General features: G+C 47.5%; 1 protein-coding gene and 1 long non-coding RNA gene across 4 annotated transcripts in view; one reads left to right on the forward strand and one right to left on the reverse strand.

The window, feature by feature from the left end:
* Positions 1–263: 263 nt before the first annotated feature.
* On the reverse strand, positions 264–17,516 carry LOC142831259 (uncharacterized). Its single transcript, XR_012906956.2, has 3 exons — positions 17,451–17,516; positions 9,518–9,589; positions 264–2,050 (listed from the first exon to the last, which is right to left on the reverse strand). It is a non-coding gene; the product is annotated as an uncharacterized LOC142831259 (long non-coding RNA).
* Positions 16,959–18,746, forward strand: part of CD99L2 (CD99 molecule like 2) — a 93,825-nt gene continuing 92,037 nt past the window's right edge. For 2 of the 3 annotated variants that reach the window (XM_075941101.2, XM_075941100.2), the window contains exon 1: positions 16,959–17,112. In XM_075941101.2, the coding sequence (XP_075797216.2) occupies positions 17,049–17,112 (64 nt within the window). In that variant the 5' untranslated portion in view covers positions 16,959–17,048. The remainder of the gene's footprint in view (positions 17,113–18,746) is intronic. The other variant, XM_075941099.2, reaches the window with a different exon arrangement.

Below are 18,746 nucleotides of genomic sequence, written 5' to 3' on the forward strand. Positions count from 1 at the left end.
ATCAGCCGCTTTTCCGGAATACGCTGCGAGCTGTCTACACTGGCCCTTGAATTTCCGGAAAAGCAATGATGCTCTACTGTACAAAATCAGCCACTATTCCGGAAAAACTATTCTGCTCCCAATCGGGCATAAGTCCTTTTTCCGGAACACTGTTCCGGAAAAGGGCCAGTGTAGACAGCCCAGTAGTCTTTTCCGGAAAAAAGCCCCGATCACAAAAATGGCAATCGGCTCTCTTTTCCGGAAAAGCGCGTCTACATTGGCCACAGACGCTTTTCCGGAAAAAGGGCTTTTCCGGAAAAGCAGCCTGCCAATGTAGACGCTCCTTTTCCGGAAAAACTGAAAACGGAATAGTATTCTGTTTTAAGCATTTCCGGAAATTCATGCCAGTGTAGACACAGCCCATAAGTGTTCCATGTAATAACAGCAGGTAAGAAAACAAGAGGACAGAGGTGTAACTTTGGCTATGTCTAGACTGCAGGCTTCTTTCGGAAGAAGCTGTTCCGGAAGAGATCTTCAGGAAAATCTTCTTTCAAAAGAGAGCGTCAACACAGCAAAAGCACAACGAAAAAGCGACGTGTTTTTTTCGAAAGATAGCGTCCAATGAATGTGGACGCTATCTTGCATTTAAGTTTGGATTGCTGTGCATGGAGTGGCTGCCAGGGCACCTGTGCTTTTTCCTGGAGGCCTCTTCTTTTGAAAAAAACCCTCTTCCCCACCCACACACGTCTTTTCCTAAAAGAGCTCTTTCAGAAAAAGGCTTCTTCCTCGTAGAGAGAGGTTTACCGCTGTCAGAAAAACCCCTGTGTTCTTTCGACTTTCTGTCTGCACTGTGGACGTAAATGTAGTTTTTCTGGAAAAACTACAATGCAGACATACCCTTTGTGTGTTAACGTAGATATTTCAAAATCTGACACCTTTACTCTTTTCTCAGGAAAAAAAAAATCTATAGACACAAATGGGAGTTTTGTCTAGGCAGAGACTTTAGTAGTAACACTATCACAGAATAGCAGCAATACAGTTGGATTGTAGATTCTTTAGGACAGGGACTGTCTCTCACTATGTGCATGTATAGTAACTAGTAAAGTGGAGCTCTGATCTTATTTGGAGCCTGTAGGTGCAAGCACATTGTAAATACAGTAATAAAAACTGAGGTCAAATCTCTGCAATCTCAAATAAATATCTGTGTGTGTGTATACCCACACACATGCAAGTATTCACCATCAGGGCCTATGTCAGGTTAGAGATTATGTTTCTTTTATTACCGTTTCTGTATAGTTTGTACACTGCAGCCAAATTATGGATTTTGAAGTGTGTCCTAGATTTCAGACTTATCTGTTTGGTACTGGCATATATTATTCAATTGTAGACCAGGACTGCATATGACTAGTTTGTTGAATTTAATTTCCACTCCATCTGATTTAGATTAAAATACAAACTAACGTTAGTGAGATCACTGGAACAACAGAGCAGTAAAATTAACAAAAAACAGCAAAAAATAAAGTCTGTGTAAAATTAAGTAAAAAAAAAGTAAAAACTAAAAATCACTTGAGGCACGCAGTAAAATGCCGTGTAACTGTGTCAAGTCTCTATCTATTACACAGTGTGAACATTTCCAAACACCCACAAATCTCTAGCTTTTGAGGAACACGCCAGCAGAGCTGGAGTTCCAGGCTACACAGTTCAATCCATGGGAACAATTGGATGTTTATCAGGTTGGGTAATGGTTATTTTGAACCCTGAAATATCTACTGGTATTGTTACTCCATCCCACCAGTAGGGGTCAGATTATATATTACACATTACAGAGTTACAGTCAGACTGACAGTAGAACACCCCAGAACCTTACCTTATGGACTCAATGATTAATAACAAGTGAAGCCCCCTAACGTTTAAATACAAAATTTAAACTCATATCTGTTCAGTTAGATATTTATAAATAGGCTCGACCAACCACCGAGGATATAGTTTAAGGAAAAGCTGGCCCAGGTGAACTTGTCCATCTCTAGCTTCTATTATTTCTTTTGACCTCTTTCGCCATCATGGACTAGTCCTACAAAATGGAATATAAAAATTATCACTTTTCTATTGGCCTTTTGAACCACTCTATAGAATTTAATATAACATTATATCCCTGTTGCAGGATTTCATGGCATGTTAAAAACATTAGAGAAAGATTTTCCCTATTTAACTGTACAGATAGTCCCCGAGTTACGCAGATCCGACTTACGTCGGGTCCGCAGTTACGAACGGGGATTTTCCTCACCCCGGAGGACTCGAGCGGCGGGACGCCTGGTCCTGCCGCCCGCCTCCTCCGGGGCGAGAAAAGCTGCTCCCCGTCTCCCTGGTCTGCTGCGGGAGCCAGCAGACCAGGGAGACGGGGAGCAAAGCAGCGGAGGACCCGGGGCCGGACCCACGGCCGCTTCCAGATCAGCTGGAAGCCCCGCGGGCCGGGTCCTGCGCGGCTTTGCTCAGCGTCTCCCTGGTCTGCAGACCAGGGAGACGCTGAGCAAAGCCGCGGAGGACCTGGGCCAGACCGCGGCGCTGATCTGGAAGCACCGCAGTCCGGCCCGGGTCCTCCGCTGCTTTGCTCACGTCTCCCTGGTCTGCTGGGGGGGGGGGGGGAACGCAGCTAGTGCCCCCCCCAGCAGACCAGGGAGATGTGGAGCAAAGTCCGGGGCCTGTGGTAGAGCAGGTGGGGTGCTGCCGGTTGGTCCCGCAGCACCGCTCCTTGGCGCTACTGGACCAACCCGGCAGCACCCCAGCTGCTCAGCCCCAGGAGTCCTGATTCAGCCGCTGCTGATCAGTTTCAGCAGTGGCTGAATCAGGACGCCTGGGGCAGAGCAGCTGGGGTGCTGCTGGGTTGGTCCAGTAGCGCCAAGGAGCGGCCGCGCTACTGGACCAACCCAGCAGCACCCGAGCTGCTCTACCCCAGGCGTCCCCAAGTTAGCCGCTGCTGAAACTGACCAGCGGCTGACTACAGGAAGTCCGAGGCAGAGTTGCTCTGCCCCAGGCTTCCTGGAATCAGCTGCTGATCAGTTTCAGCAGCAGCTGACTTGGGGATGCCTGGGGTTCTTAAGTTGAATCTGTATGTAAGTCAGAACTGGTGTCCAGATTCAGCGGCTGAATCTGGATGCCAGTTCCGACTTACATACAGATTCAACTTAAGAACAAACCTACAGTCCCTATCTTGTACGTAACCCGGGAACTGCCTGTATATGGTTCTTTTCAGTAAGCATCTCTACAATCATACTGGTTTAATTTCTATCTATTACATTTTACAGGACTTTGATTAATACATTGAAAAACTGGACATGAAAATTCAGAAAGGGTTAAGTTGTAAAATACAGGCCACATATTACCTAGGAGCCAATGAAATTTCTGAGGGCTGTATTTAGATCAAATTGTGGTTTCTGCAGTTTTGGCCTCAAAAGCTCCCATGAGGCATTCACAACTTAGCTGCTTTAGAACACAGATTCAAGAGCCAAAAAATTAAATTCAGCTCTGCTCTCCGGGGCTCAGAATCCAAGTTTTGGCATCTCCATCCCTGATTAGCATAGCGTATGAATCCTCAGCAGTCTTTGCCAGAGCTCACCCTCACATTGACCCAGCTAATGTTCAACAAGAACATTAACATAGGTGCATGGGGTGAGTTCAAGTCAAATATCAACAGGCCTTCAAAGAAAAACACACATGTCAACAGCTTGCCACTGCCCATTCTGCACTCTGATTTATACATGTCCCAATTCTGGATAAAGATGTTAAGGGCTGTGTGTGTTGGTACGGTGTGAAATCCCTGACATTGACAGCAAGAACCAAGATTTTTGCTTTTGAAAGCAAGCTTTGGAGGGATTTTTTTAAATTAGTAATTCTGACCTCTCCTCTAATCCCCAGTCAACCAAAAACCACACCAAGCCTTGTTTAAAAAAAGTTCTGTGGAGGCAAGTCTATTAACTGCAGGGACATACAGACCAGTTCCTTTCTAGCCATTCACTGAACCACTGATATTCACCATACATTTGTAGCCACTTACTGACGTTGTGAGTTTCTGGAGAGGGCTGAGTGGGAGAAGGAATAGCAACCCTATCAAAAGTGGGTTTCCTGGCTTTTTGGGCTCAGATCTCACGTTCTCAGTCAGCTATTTCCCTCCCTACTGACAAATGTAAGATGAAAAACACCGGTTTTTCTGCTTTTCAGGAATCTGCAGAGAGATACAAGTTCCCACTGTATTTGCAAATTGCACAAGTTTTCTCATGCAGCTCCATTGCCTTTGCTTGTTTCCACTGGAAATCACCGTTATTTTGAGAAGGGGAGATCCTGGCACCCTGAGACTATACCTTCTCCAGGTCTGTCGTGGGCGCAGCAGTCGGACAATACGTACAAAATGAACAACCCTTCCCCTGCCCCCTCAAAAAATTAAATGTTCAGATGCTGGAAAAAAAGAGAGAGAGAGAGAGAGGTCTCCCTTATCACTTCCTACGTTGATCTAATGGAACTGCAGTTCATTGACCTTCAAGACATATACTTCAAGACCTCTCTAGGTTCTTACTGAGGTCATGTTTTAAGGGAAGGTGGAAGCCAGTTTTGGGAAAAGATTGTCTAATCCTAGGGCCACGTCTACACTAGGAACCTATTTCTAAACTACTAAATTCGACTTAACTCCTGATTTAACACATTCGAACTAGCATGTCGACACTATGGGGAAGCCTTGAAATTAGTCCAAGACTCCGTTAACATGGACGTGCTACCTCAGACTTAGAGCCCCAGGAAGTGCTGGGGACTAATTATTTCAAAATAGTGGCACCAGAGGGTCCATACTACCATTATTTCAAAATAACTACTTCGGAATTAGCATTACTCCTGATGAAAAGCAGTAGAGACTTCAAATCCTGCGACCCGTTATTTTGAAATAACGGGCTTGATACTGTGGACGCTCCGCTTATAATTTCCACCTTGGGGGCTAATTTCAAAGTAAGGTCCTAATGTAGACCAAGGAATAGTGAGCATTATGGCTTGTGTATGCTGGGATTTTAGCCACTAGTCCATTCATCTCATTGGGGGTATGTCTACACTACCACCCTAGTTCGAACTAGGGTGGTAATGTAGGCAACCGGAGTTGCAAATGAAGCCCGGGATTTGAATTTCCCGGGTTTCATTTGCATCTCGCCGGGCGCCGCCATTTTTAAATGTCCGCTAGTGTGGACTCCGTGCCGCGTGTAGCCGTGCGGCACGGAGTCCGCACTAGCGGACATTTAAAAATGGCAGCGCCCGGCGAGATGCAAATGAAACCCGGGAAATTCAAATCCCGGGCTTCATTTGCAACTCCGGTTGCCTACATTACCACCCTAGTTCGAACTAGGGAGGTAGTGTAGACATACCCTTAGATAGTTGTGCTATTTACCCTGGTTTCGCATAGATGCCCATCCTGTCTGTGCAAGGGGGTAAAACAGATGTCTAAAATCCCAGGGCGACAAGGCCAGAGTCAGTTTGTTTCATTTTAATTTTAATTGCATGCAAATGCCTAGCAACCAACAGAGATATTTTAAAAGTTAAATCAAACATAGTTACTTCTGCTCTCTCTCATTCCTGTTGCCTTCTGCATGTGAATGCACTGCTTCTCTCATCCCCGTTTACATGCAAACAACTAACAAAGTCCCAGGCACACACCTGAATCCAGACTCAAATCTTCATTGACTTACAGCAAGAACAGGTAGTCTTGAAGTAATGCTTGCTAGATGCAGCCAGGATACTGACCCAATAAATACATAAATACACCCCTCCAGTTCATTTCCATCCAAGTACTGCTAACATTTCTCCTTTGCAAATACAGCTGAATCATATGAATAATGCAGAGTGCCAGAGATCTCTTTAAAAAAAAAAAAAAAAAAAAGAGAGAGAGAGAGAGAGAGAGTTTAGAGGATTTTGAAAGCTTGTCTCTCTCACCAACAGAATTTGGTCTACTAAAAGATATTACCACACAGGGCTTGTCTGTCTAATACACACCATGTGTCAGTTCAGAAATTGACTAGATTGGTGGCAGCTGGGAGATCTCCCAGGAATACTTTGATACTCCAGGAGGTAGACCTGGTGATTCAGCAGTAGAACTCTTCCCTCTGAGTCACTGCAGATGACAATGCCCAGCCTAGTGCAGAGGAACTCTGGGCTGCTGGAGAGCCCCTCACTAGATAAACCACAACACAAAGGCTCCGACTACCCACAGCATCTATTGAGTCTGTGCCCAGAGAAAGGGGGAAGGATTAAATCTGATGTCCTGGCCTAACTCCAGATGGATTAATATAACAAAAGTACTTCGCACGGCTGGGTTCCTTCCATCTGAATAGCAGAGAGTGCTTTGCAAACATTAAGACTATGTCTACTCTGCCCCCCGATTTGCACAAAAACTATGCAAATGAGGCAACGCGTAGAATATCGCTGCGCCTCATTTGCATAATTAATGAGGTTCCATTTTTGCGCAAGAGGGGCTTTTTGCACAAAAAGGAGCCATGTAGACAGCTCCTTTTTTGTGCAAAAATCCCCTCTTGCGCAAAAGCAGATCCTAATTAATTATGCAAATGGGGTGTGGCCATATTCCACATTTCAACTCATTTGCAGATTTTTTGTGCAAATCAGGGGTAGTGTAGACATAGCCTAAGCCTCATGCCCCGACCAGAGATCGTGTAATATTATTACCACTATTTTGCAGCTACAGAAGCTGAGGAACAGAGATGAACTGAACTGCCAACTGAACTGCAAATTTGCCATATTCGCCATGGAACGAATACAGACACATCTTGGATGGGCCGCTATATTCAACACTCAAATGGCATTAAAATCTAAGTATCAGGCACTTACATCCCACTCTGACTATGTCTACACTGCACAGTTATTTCAGAATAAGCTATTCTGGAATAGTTATTCCGAAATAGCTTATTTCTAAATAGCACGTCTATACTACAGGGAAGCCTCAAAATTAATCTGAGGCAGGCTTCCTTAATGTAGACATGCTATTTCGATTTAGAGCCCCAGGAGGAATAACTTAGAATGGCCGTGGTGAGGGGCTATTTCAAAATAGCAGAAGTGGAGCATCTACACATGTCTTATTTCAAAATAGCTATTTCGGAATAGGAGTTATTCTTTGTAGAATGAGCTTTACAGAAGTCGGAATAAGCCATCTGTTATTTTGAAATAATAGATTTGCTGTGTAGACGCTCGCATAGTTATTTCAGAATAACAGCCATTATTCCAAAATAACTTTGCTACACACCCTCTGTTAGCCTCTTTAGCACAGGCACTTTAATTGACAATTTTTGGTTTTCCTCCTCTCCCTACTATATATTTGTATCCCTGGACCCCTTGCTCCATATTTGTCATCTGAAAAAGTGGGTTGTGCCCACAAAAGCTCATGCATGATACATTTTTGGTTTCTTTGTTAGTCTCTACGGTGCTACAGGACCATTTGTTGTTTTTTTAAGGGTTTTTTTTTTTAGTTACAGACTAACACGGCTACCCCTCTGAGACTTTTGAATAGTCAAAGGTGCATTAGCAAGCTAGTAACAGAGCCAGCAGTAGAAACCAGAGTTCCTGAGGTTTAGTCTATGCTACAGACCATAGTTATCTGCTATGGCCAGATAACTACTTCACTCGGGTTGTGGATTTTCCATAGAGTGTTGAAAATCCACACCCCTCAGCAACACAGTTACACCACCAGAACCCCTACGTGCTTTGTCAACAAGAGGCCTCTCGGGAAGGTGGTGTACTTGTGTGGATGAGAGAAGCTCACCCGTCAGCATAGGTAGCATCTTTACAGTACTAAGTCAATCAATGCAGCTGTAGCCAAGTCTCCTTCCTTAGCACGAGCCACCGGTAGGGTTGCCAGGTAGACCCCGCTAAAAAACCAGACACGCTTCTCCGGGGGGAGGGGAGGGGCAGGAAGCAGAGCTGGAGGGGGAGGTCTGGGGGCCGCGGGGCTGGCCGACAGGAAGAGGGGGCGGGAAGCAGAGCTGGGGGGGGAAAAAATCGGGGGTCGTGGGGCTGGAGGGGAGGATGGGGGGCTGCAGCCACTGGCCACAGCCAGAGTCCTTCTGGCCACGCCCCCAGCAGGCACTCCCTTTACTTGTCCGCAGAAGCCGGGCGGGGGCGGGACTGGGAGCTGCTCCCCCCGCCCGGCTTCTGCTCTCAACCAGAGGCTCCCAGCTGGGAGGTGGGGCCGCGATTAGCGCTGGGAGTCTCTGGCCCCATGCAAAATTGTGGGCGGGGTGGGGGTGGAGGTGGCTGGGAGTCCCGGCCCCCACCCCACCCGGCTTTTGCGCGCAACCACAGGGCTCCCAAAGCCAATCATGGGCTCGCCTCCCAGTTGCTCCCCCGCCCCCGCCCCCGCCAGGCTTCCCTCGGGCGCCCAGCCGGAAATTCACAAAATACCAGACATTGCAGAAAATACCGGTATTTTCTGAATTTTTCTGCCAGAGAGACGGTGCAAATACTGGACTGTCCGGTAGAAAACTGGACACCTGGCAACCCTAGCCACTGAATGTGCCCCCACAGGAGAAGGTTGTGATCCGAGTTCTGCTTTAGCAATGACTCACTGCACAGTTGCATTGTGCCTGCTAGATGCTGCTGCCAGAGGACCCAGGGAAGTTTACTATTTTCTTTTTCCAGTGTCCCATGCTCCCAGGACAGGGAGAAAAGAACTGAGGCACATGACTCCAATGCAGGCCTTGGATGTGGCCTACGCTGATGGTTATCTACAGTGCTGCCGCAGCTCACAGTTTTAGCACAAGCCTGGCAAGAGAGAATGTTTTTCCCAAAGCCAAGCTGTTGCAGTGGTAACAGCCTAAGAATCTGTTTTTCCGGGGTGGGGGAACAATGGGTTACAATAGTTTATTATCCCTCACAGCTGTGGAGAAAAATCTTGAAAATGTGACACACCCCTCTTCAGGGTTCCAGAGGGGATGGATATATATATATATATATATATATATATATATATATATATATATATATATATATATATATATATATATATATATATTTGGTAAAGAACCAACCCTCCTCCCAAAAAACCTAGCCACGTTCAAATGTCATGAGTCAGACTCCAGAAATCATGGAATTTGGAACTTGGGGATACTGTGACTAGGGCAGGAAAAAAGTTTCTAGGGAGGAGGGGACTATCTAGTGATCCTAGGCTGTGGGTGATCCTGTCCTTTCCCATCTACTAAAAGCCATCCAGCGTTTTCTACAAATGTACTTCCCTTTCTGTTCTCAACAATGGCATAGTGAGGCTGCGCACTGTCACACAGCAGCCCATTCTCCTGCCTTCCCGTGGTAGCTGAAAGGATACATTCACACACACAGAGGTGACAGCGGGCCAGCACGGACTGGTGTGATGCACCAGTAAGCAGCAGCCGCTGGTCCTGGCAGGGCCTTCCCTACTAATGCTGGTGCCCTCACAGCCCAGTACTGGCACCCCACTCCCGACAGTGGCTGTTCCGTGGGGGGCAGAAGCTAAGGGTTGCCAACTCACCTGGACTGGACAGACTGGATGCAATTTGCTGCAATGGCGTTTGGTCCATCTGGTCTGGGAGAGCGGACAACCCTGAAGCAAGGCAGGGAGGAAGGGTCACTTGCAGCCTCAGGGAAGCAGGCTGGAGGTGTGGGGTGTGGGCAAGTGCTTTACTATCACTTCCACCTTTGCCCCCCAGCTCTGTCAGACCCTACAGCAGGGAGTAAAAGGGGGCAGCTGCCCCAGGGCCTGGTGATTTAAAAAGGCCTGAATGCCTGGCCACTGTGGCAGCCAGAAGCCTTAGCCCCTTCAAAGTACCGCTGGAACCCCGGGGCTGCCATCTGCCGCAACCTTGAGGCTTCTGGCCACTGCAGTAGTGGCTACTATGACTAGCTGGGAGAAGATGTTTGTCTGCCCCCAAATCCCACCATTTCACCGAGGCCCAGGAACTCAGAGAGTCACCCTCCAAAGATGCTGGGCCCAGTGCAGGCTGCACCAGTAAATCCCAGCATCTACATTCACCATTGTAATCACATATTCTAACCCAGGATTGTGCTGGGGTCTCAGGAACTAAAGATTAATATTTAATTAAAGATTATGCCGTGTGGTCAAAGCTCTAGGAATACCTTCAATCAAAATTGGCAGCCTTATTCATGTGACCATCACTGAACATGCTCTAGAATCCAGGATTGAAAGATTCTAAAAGTGCAACTGTTTTTATTATATTATTCTAGAAATCAGCCTCGGGAGAAAATGGAAATAGCCTGCTTGGTCTAATAGAGATGCCAAACATATCCTCAGAGATCAATATTTTCCTGATTATTTTCCAAGCAGCCAAAAATGTGATCCGCTCAGGAGTGCGGGGAGAAGAGGAAGATTCTCCAGGCACAAAGAGCATTTGGGCTCTTAACACCTCTTGAAAGTCAAATCTGTACCTTTGAAAATTTCCCCCTCATCACTGCTCAGCTCATTCCACTATTTAAAAAGTCTTATAATGTCTTTCTAGAGATACATAAAGAGAAAGTGCTGTCTTCACCTAACAGTTACTGGAAAATTGCAAAGAAATTAAAAAAAAAAAACACATAGTAGAAAAACTGAACGAGCACAGAGCCACTACACACAGGATTCATACTCGTGATGTGGGCACATCCTAAAATAGCTGCAGCCCTGAATCACTGAAAACATTTAGGCCTCAGCTTTGTGTGTCACAACTCCTCAGAGAGTGTGAGTATCCAATACTCATGCTAATTAAATCCTGTGTTACTGCTCTACTTTTCATGTCAATAAGACCTGATCCAAAGCTTACTCAATACTCCAAATCGACTTTGATGGGCTTTGGAGCAGGTGCTTACATTCCATCTTTCAGAGTTAGAACTTTCAGAGCACAACTGGAGGCTGAACTCTGTGAATTTATCCCTCACACACAACTATTTCAGATTTGGTGACAATATATATCTCCAGACCAGTGGCACTGCTATGGGCACCCGCATGGCCCCACAATACGCCAACATTTTTATGGCTGACCTGGAACAACACTTCCTCAGCTCTCGTCCACTTACGCCCCTTCTCTACCTACGCTACATCGATGACATCTTCATCATCTGGACCTATGGGAAGGAGACTCTGGAAGAATTTCATCACGATTTCAACAGCTTCCACCCTACCATCAACCTCAGCATGGACAAGTCTACACGGGAGGTCCATTTCCTGGACACCACGGTGCAAATAAGTGACGGTCTAATCAACACCACCCTATACCAAAAGCCTACCGACCGCTATGCTTACCTGCATGCCTCCAGCTTCCATCCTGGACACACCACACGATCCATTGTTTACAGCCAAGCACTGAGGTACAACCGCATATGCTCCAACCCCTCAGACAGAGACCTACACCTACAAGATCTTCAACAAGCATTCTGTAAATTACGATACGCACACGAGGAAGTGAGGAGACAGATTGACAGAGCCAGACGTGTACCCACAAGCCTCCTGCTATGGGACAAGCCAAAGAAAGAAACCAACAGAACACCACTGGCCATCACCTACAGTCCTCAGCTAAAACCTCTCCAACGCATCATTAGTGATCTACAACCCTTCCTGGACAATGATCCCTCGCTTTCACAGGCCTTGGGAGGCAGGCCAGTCCTTGCCCACAGACAACCCGCCAACCTGAAGCATATTCTCACCAGCAATTACACACCGCATCATAATAACTCTAACTCAGGAACCAATCCATGCAACAAATCTCGGTGCCAACTCTGCCCACATATATACACCAGCAACACCATCACAGGACCTAACCAGATCAGCCATACTGTCACTGGTTCATTCTCCTGCACATCTACTAACGTAATATATGCCATCATGTGCCAACAATGCCGCACTGCTATATACATCGGCCAAACTGGACAGTCCCTATGTAAAAGAATCAATGGACACAAATCAGATATTAGGAATGGCAATATACAAAAACCTGTAGGGGATCACTTCAATCTCCCTGGCAGATCTAAAGGTAGCCATCTTGCAGCAAAAATACTTCAGGACCAGACTTCAAAGAGAAACTGCTGAGCTACAGTTCATCTTCAAGTTTGACACAATCAACTCAGGATTAAACAAAGACTGAATAGCTTGCTAACTACAGAAGCAGCTTCTCCTCTCTTGGAATTCACACCTCCAGATCAGCTACTAGAAGTGGGCCTCATCCTCCCTGATTGAATCCACCTCATCATCTCTAGCCTGATTCTGGCCTGCATATTTATACCTGCCTCTGGAAATTTCCACTACATGCATCTGACGAAGTGGGTCTTTGCCCACGAAAGCTTATGCTCCTACACTTCAGTTAGTCTATAAGGTGCCACAGGACTCCTCACCACTTTTGCAGAGTTAGAACTGTGTCCACCAGAACACTACTTTTACAGTACATCTACACTGTGGAGCTATTTCGGGATACCGGAAGTATCCCAAAATAGCTATTCCACATCTACTGCAGCAGCCCATTATTTCGAAATAGATTTCAAAATAACAGGCAGCTTATTCCAACGTCCCAGTAACCCTCACTCCGCAAGAGTTAAGGGGCATTTCAGAATAGTAAGTAGGCAGTGAGTAGACAGCAAGTAGAGAGTGCCAAATTACGAAATAAGTTATTTTAAAATTCACTTGAAATAAGCTACGCAATTTGCATAGCACAAATTGCGTAGCTTATTTCGAGCTAAGGGTGCTGTGTAGTTGCACCCAAAATTCACAGTAATGACATTTTCCAGAGAGGAATATCTCTGATCCACAGAATACCGTCTTTGGGTCTGTACTAAACTGGTTATTCAAGCACTGTCCTGTCTGATTTCACAGCATTTTTTTACCTAGACCTAACACAGGTGGTTGCATTGCTTTGTTTCACTCTGGTCCCTCAATGCATCATGGCATTGCTTCTGTGCTCCCCATCAATTAAACTGCTAAATTTGTTTGTCATAATTATGAAGCAAATCATAAACAATGGTGCAAACCCCAGACTCATACAGAACTGCAAACAATATGCTGTCACGGCTCAGGTCAGCTGCTGTTGATGCTACTATTCTCTTCTCAGACTTGCAAAAGCTGATGTAACTCTAATATAATAGTCTTTTTACCCTCCACAACAATTACTGGAAGCTTGGAGGTCTATTGAAATGCAAATAGTATATAGAGAAGTTATTGGGGAACCAGACTGTGGCAATACAAATTTTGCTCTGTTAGTTTCAGTTTGTGTGAACTGAAGTGGGATTGTTGTCTTGGGAATTTTTTTTTCTTCCCATAAAAGAGAGAGATGAAAGAAAATGAGGCAGAGATTCAGGGCATAAGCCGCTCTGTGCAGCAGTTGAATTGCCTCTTCTTTACACTGGCTACTCTGTATTCTGTGGTTTCCTCCCCCCGGTTTCCTCCCCCTTTCCTTCTCGTTTATCACGTTAGCATCGCTGTGATTCTTACCAGCTCTGCTACAGCAGCAGTAGAGAAGAGTCCGCAACTGTAACAGCTGAAATGCATGTTTCACTATATTGCATTTAAAGAACAAAACATACACTTGGGTACTGCTGCTTGCGCAGCATTTCCTGTTAACGTTTTTTCCATATGAATTTAGCGCTCATAAAAAGGTGTCACTTGGACAGCCACACTGCTCAGAATCCTCTCTTCATTTCCAGGCTAAGGGCAGTAATAGAGCAAGATTCCCCATGCTGCTTCAGCAACTCCTTACCCCCAACTTGAAGAGACTGCTCTTACAGGGGGAGGAAAGCGCCTTTTCAGTGGCCTATTCCGTCCTTTGCTCTTCTACTAAAGCGCCTCATGAAGGCGATGTTTGTAATGATGAGGACACATGCACTAGGAACTTTACGAAGATCATCAACTTGATGTCATATATCACAGTACTTCCTATCAGATGGAAATAACTTTAAATGGCCATCCATCTGGGCTCCATCAGAAGAAATGAAAAGGGGAGGCAGTGGGATGTATACAACTGAAATCGCCCCTTTGTGGCTGCACTGTGCCACATGCTAAAAGTGCGCCAGAATTTTTATGTTTATAGGCATACTTCATTAGCATCCTTCTCAAATTCCAGCTGCAGCCATGTGACTGACCTTTAAAAGAGAGAGGATTCTGTGCCCAGAACAATTATTTAAATATGTTCTTGGGCTGCACATGCAAGCAAACCCCAAAGATGCAGAACATACAACAGACAGAATGCACTGACTGCAGTGCAAAGTACAGCACAGAATCATGACCAGGTTTCATTTCTGGTTTTCAGCTTTCAAATTGTGTTTATTTTGACGGTGCCAATACCTAGGACTGGTTTCACCATATATCACCAAAAATACGACATATGTGGAGAAAGTGGCAGTAATTACCCCTTGAAACAGTTGCAGAAGCCTGCAAGATAAGTATAGACATGCATGCATGTTCAAATCTTCCACTCCAGAGAAGCACCAGGAATAGGTCAGGAGCGGACTGCATGTAGCAGGCAGAGATGGGTCTGAAAGCACATGTAATCTACCCACCTTCTAGATATGGTGTTCTGTCCCATCTAGTGGCACTGAGACCACTTAGGCTATGTCTACACTGCAAGGTTTTTCTGGGATACCGGGGCATCCTGGAAAAACCCTACCACGTCCAGGGAATCCGTTTGCTCTTCTGCTTTTTTTTGCAGAAGAACAAATGCACTCTTTCAGGGAGCCCTGTGTACCTCATTCTACGGAGAATAAGGGCTCCTCTGAAAGAGGCGGCTTTTCCATCATTTGGCCCCATCTAGACGGGGCCAAATGCAGAAAAGCCCCTTCTGGAAAAGCAATAGGAAAAAGCTATGTGAATTGTGGAGTGCAATTTGCGTAGCTTAAAAAAAAAAAAAAAAAAAAAAAAAAAGCAGCAGTGTAGGAATAAGAAACCTTCCGGAAAAGGCTTTATTTTCCGGAGAATAACGTCTAGACTGGAGCTTTTCTCCGGCTTTTCCCCAAGCCAAAAAAAAGCGGCAGCCATGTTAATGCAAATGCCGTGGGGGATATTTAAATCCCCTGCGGATTTGCCTATTAAAACGTGCTACATTAGCATCCCTTTTCCGGAAGGGTTGCCAGTGTAGACGTAGCCCTTGTGTTGCAAAGGGACTAGATTTCATTCAGCTAGTTTTTGCATCACACTCCTACTGCTGGCTTTCGTTTTGATTTAAAATTAGCATGAAACCAAATTTACTGCTCTATCATTGCTATTGATATAAGCACAGCAGCCCATTCACCCATTACTTTTACTCTAACAGTGAAAGGAGAGAGAGTGCATTCTTTATTTTCTTTGGCCTGGTTATGGATCTGCTTTGATGAAGTTAGTAAAAAGTTGCATTGGACAGGAGAGTGGTGACTTCTGGATCTGTCCTTGCAGAACCTGGGCCTCAGCTAGTAGGATCATATTTTCGGATTAATGTCCAGTATATTTGGCATTTAATCTTCCACCTCCATGCAAACACCGAACCAAACAAAACTGGGTCCTATTTGTGTTTGGAGTAAAAAGCCAAATCTGGACATGTACCAGGAGAAAATGTGTGCATGTGTGTGCGTCTGCATGTGCGGGAAGTTGGACTGGGCAGGAATTTGTTCCTCATTTTCATTTCCTTGAAATGCTCTAATCCAAGGGGCTGCGTCTAGACTGGCAAGTTTTTCTGCAAAAGCAGGTGCTTTTGCGCAAAAACTTGCCAGCTGTCTACACTGGCCGCTTGATTTTGTGCAAAAGCACTGACATGCTACTGTCCAAAATCAGTGCTTCTTGCGCAAATGCTTTGACTTTCCTGTTCGGGCAAAAGCCCTTTTCCGGAAATGTTTTTGCGCAAGAGGGCCAGTGTAGACAGCTAAAAACTGTATTGAGCAAAAAAGCCCCAATGGCAAAAATGGCAAGCGGGGCTTTCTTGCGCAAAACAACGTCTAGATTGGCATAGATGCTTTTCTGCAAAAAGTGCTTTTGCGGAAAAGTGTCCGTGCCAATCTAGACACTCTTTTCCGCAAATGCTTTTAACGGAAAAACTTTTCCGTTAAAAGCATTTGCGGAATATCATGCCAGTCTAGACGTAGCCAGGGTGTGGAACCTCAGGCCTGGGGGCTGGATGGAGCCCCTCGCTTGCCTGGATCCTGCCCCCTAGCTCAGTGCTCCCCCCGCCCCAGCACTGGGGAGCCTGCATCAGTGCTCCAGCCCCTTTGCTGCCTCATTCCCGGCCTGGAGCACTAAAAAAAAAATCTACTAGGCTGGACCCCTCTAGGATCGGATGGGCAAGGGGAATGTGGGGAGTGTTTTTCTCTTCAGTTGGGGGCCATGTCAGTGAGGGGTTTTTTTTGCGTCTCACTTGTGTGTGTCCCCAACTGATTTTTCTGTGGGTCAGGGACCTCGACTCAAGAAACAAGTATCAGAGGGGGGTCGCCGTGTTAGTCTGGATCTGCAAACGCAACAAGGAGTCCTGTAGCACCTTATAGACTCACAGCTGTATTGGAGCAAAAAAGACTCCCCACCCCTGCTCTCATCTTTTCTGACTCCCCCCCCCCCCCCCCAGCCATGTGAGGAATGCATTTTGTTATGGGGATGTGCACCACCAGTAAAAACCCATCAGGGCTGTGGGTGCTCTGCTAATGGGCTGGGCAGCACTGGACTCCCTCCTGGGTGGCTACCCCGATGGGGACCACTGGGGGGGGGGGGAGCTGAGAGCTATTGAACCAAACTAAACCCTGGGTAGACTAGAAACCGCTTCCAGTCAGCGGCGCCCTGCAGCCCCCCCCCCCCCCGCTTCCAGCCCCTTGCATGTGGGGGAGGAGAGGGGGAAGCTTCTCCTGGACTCCCCAATCCGGATCCCGCCCTTTGGGACCCCCCCGCGGCTCGCCCCCCCCCCCCACTCCTGGACTCCCCTTTCTGCAGCCTGAGCCGGCCCCTCCCCCCGCATCGCGCGCCGCCGCCCCCTTGACGGCAGAGGCGGGCGGGCCAGAACCGCCTTGCAGCAGCCGCGGCAGCAGCTGCCTCGCGCGCCGGGGTCCCGCCGCCTCCCGCCCCCACCCACCCGGCCATGGCCGGCCGCGCGCCGCTGCTGCTGCTGCTGCTCGCCGCCCTCGCCGCCCTGCTCGGGAGAGGTAAGCGCGCGGCGCCCGGCCTGAGGGAGCCGCCTCAGGGCGCGCCCGGCCCGGCGCGCGGGCGGGGGGGGGGGGGGGAGCCGGTGGCGGAGCGCATGATGCAGCCCCCCCCACCCCCGTGCTGCAAACCGCGGGTCCTTCGTGGCGCCAGCTGGGGGCCACCCCGGGCCAGGCCCCCCCGCTCTTCCCGCCCCTGCTTCTGCCGGGGGGGGGGCTCTAGCCTAGCTCCAAGGGCAGCATCCCCCGCCCCGCTGCCAGATGCGCCCAGCCCCCCTTCTTTTGTTCGGAAATCTCTCTCCTCGCCCCCTCCCCCGGCCCGGCCTTTCCTTGGTGCTAACCTCCCGTCAAGCCGGTCTGGCCGCTGTGCCTTATACCCGCTTCTTGAGCGAGGGGAGAGGGACCAGCCCCGCCTCAGCCCAGCGCAGCGACCCGGCCCCCAGCGGCGCCTCTGCGTGCTCCAGCGCGAGTCACCGTTGGAAAGTCGGGTTTTTAAACCGTTACTACAACCCCCTCCCGCCTGGGAGGCTGGTGTAAACAGAGAGGTGATGCTACAGCGGGCTACGCTTCCTCGCAGCAACCGCCTCAGAGGGGTTCTCCTCTCCCCCTCCTCTTTGTTCTGAGACTGCTCTTCAACTTTTGTCCAGACCTTTACTGGGCTCTGGGGGACGGGCCTGTGTTTAGACTGAGGAACTTCTACAGACCTGACCCCCATTTCTTGAGACCATTGCATGAAAAAAGCTTTTTTTGGGTCGCTGCCGTTTCTGCTTGTCAGAATGGCCTGACCTGGGAGTCTGCTCCTAAGGAACAATGGCGGAGGTGGACTGGTGGGGGAAAAAAAAAGCTCCTCTTTAAGAGGAATCTAAGTCACCCTGTAAATTATGGCTATTTGCAACTTCAGTTGTCAAACTGAAATAGGACCATCTAGCTAGCAAACGTGTTTGTAAATGAACACAAGGAAAAAAAAAGTTAAAATGACCATTGTAATGGGGTAGTATGCACCTGCCAAGCTGAGAGAACTAATAGAATATTTAACATCACAATTCAGTGAACCAAGCTAAAAGAAGCCTTTCTTTTAATAGCACACAATGCTGTGGTGCAGGAGTCTGGGGTTTAATCTTCATTTGCCTTAGGTACCCAGCTGCCTGCTACAGCTGGCTTCAAATCATTGAAAGAGTGCAATGTGTTGTGTTAAGTTGCTGCTATTTCACTCTTTTCCATCTCTACTTTTTAAAGTGGGCAATTTTTATTTAATCTGGCAGACAGCTAACATATGTAAAGATCAAGGTTTTTGGAGAAATGACTAGTGAGGAGTACCATTTTAAAATGTCTGTTGTTTAGAACTTTGGGTTAGGGATGCTTCAGAGGCAGCAGTGGTGGGGAGGGAGCAGGAGCCAGTGTGGGTGCGGGGGAGGGAAGATGAGGGAGAGCCATCTTACAAATAGACTCCCTCCTCCCAGCACTGTCTCTGTGAGAAGTGGGGGGCAGGGGAGGCAGAGGCACAATGGTGGACCCAGCATGAGCTGGGACTCAGCAGTTCTGGCTTGCACCTGGTCCAGACCACTGCGGCTCTGCCTTTTAAATGTAGTAAGAGCCACCTGACTCTTACTACATTTAAAAGGCAGAACCACAGTAGT

Source organism: Pelodiscus sinensis, chromosome 13, assembly GCF_052426305.1.
Source record: "Pelodiscus sinensis isolate ZL-2025 chromosome 13, ASM5242630v1, whole genome shotgun sequence".
Lineage (NCBI taxonomy): Eukaryota > Metazoa > Chordata > Testudines > Trionychidae > Pelodiscus > Pelodiscus sinensis.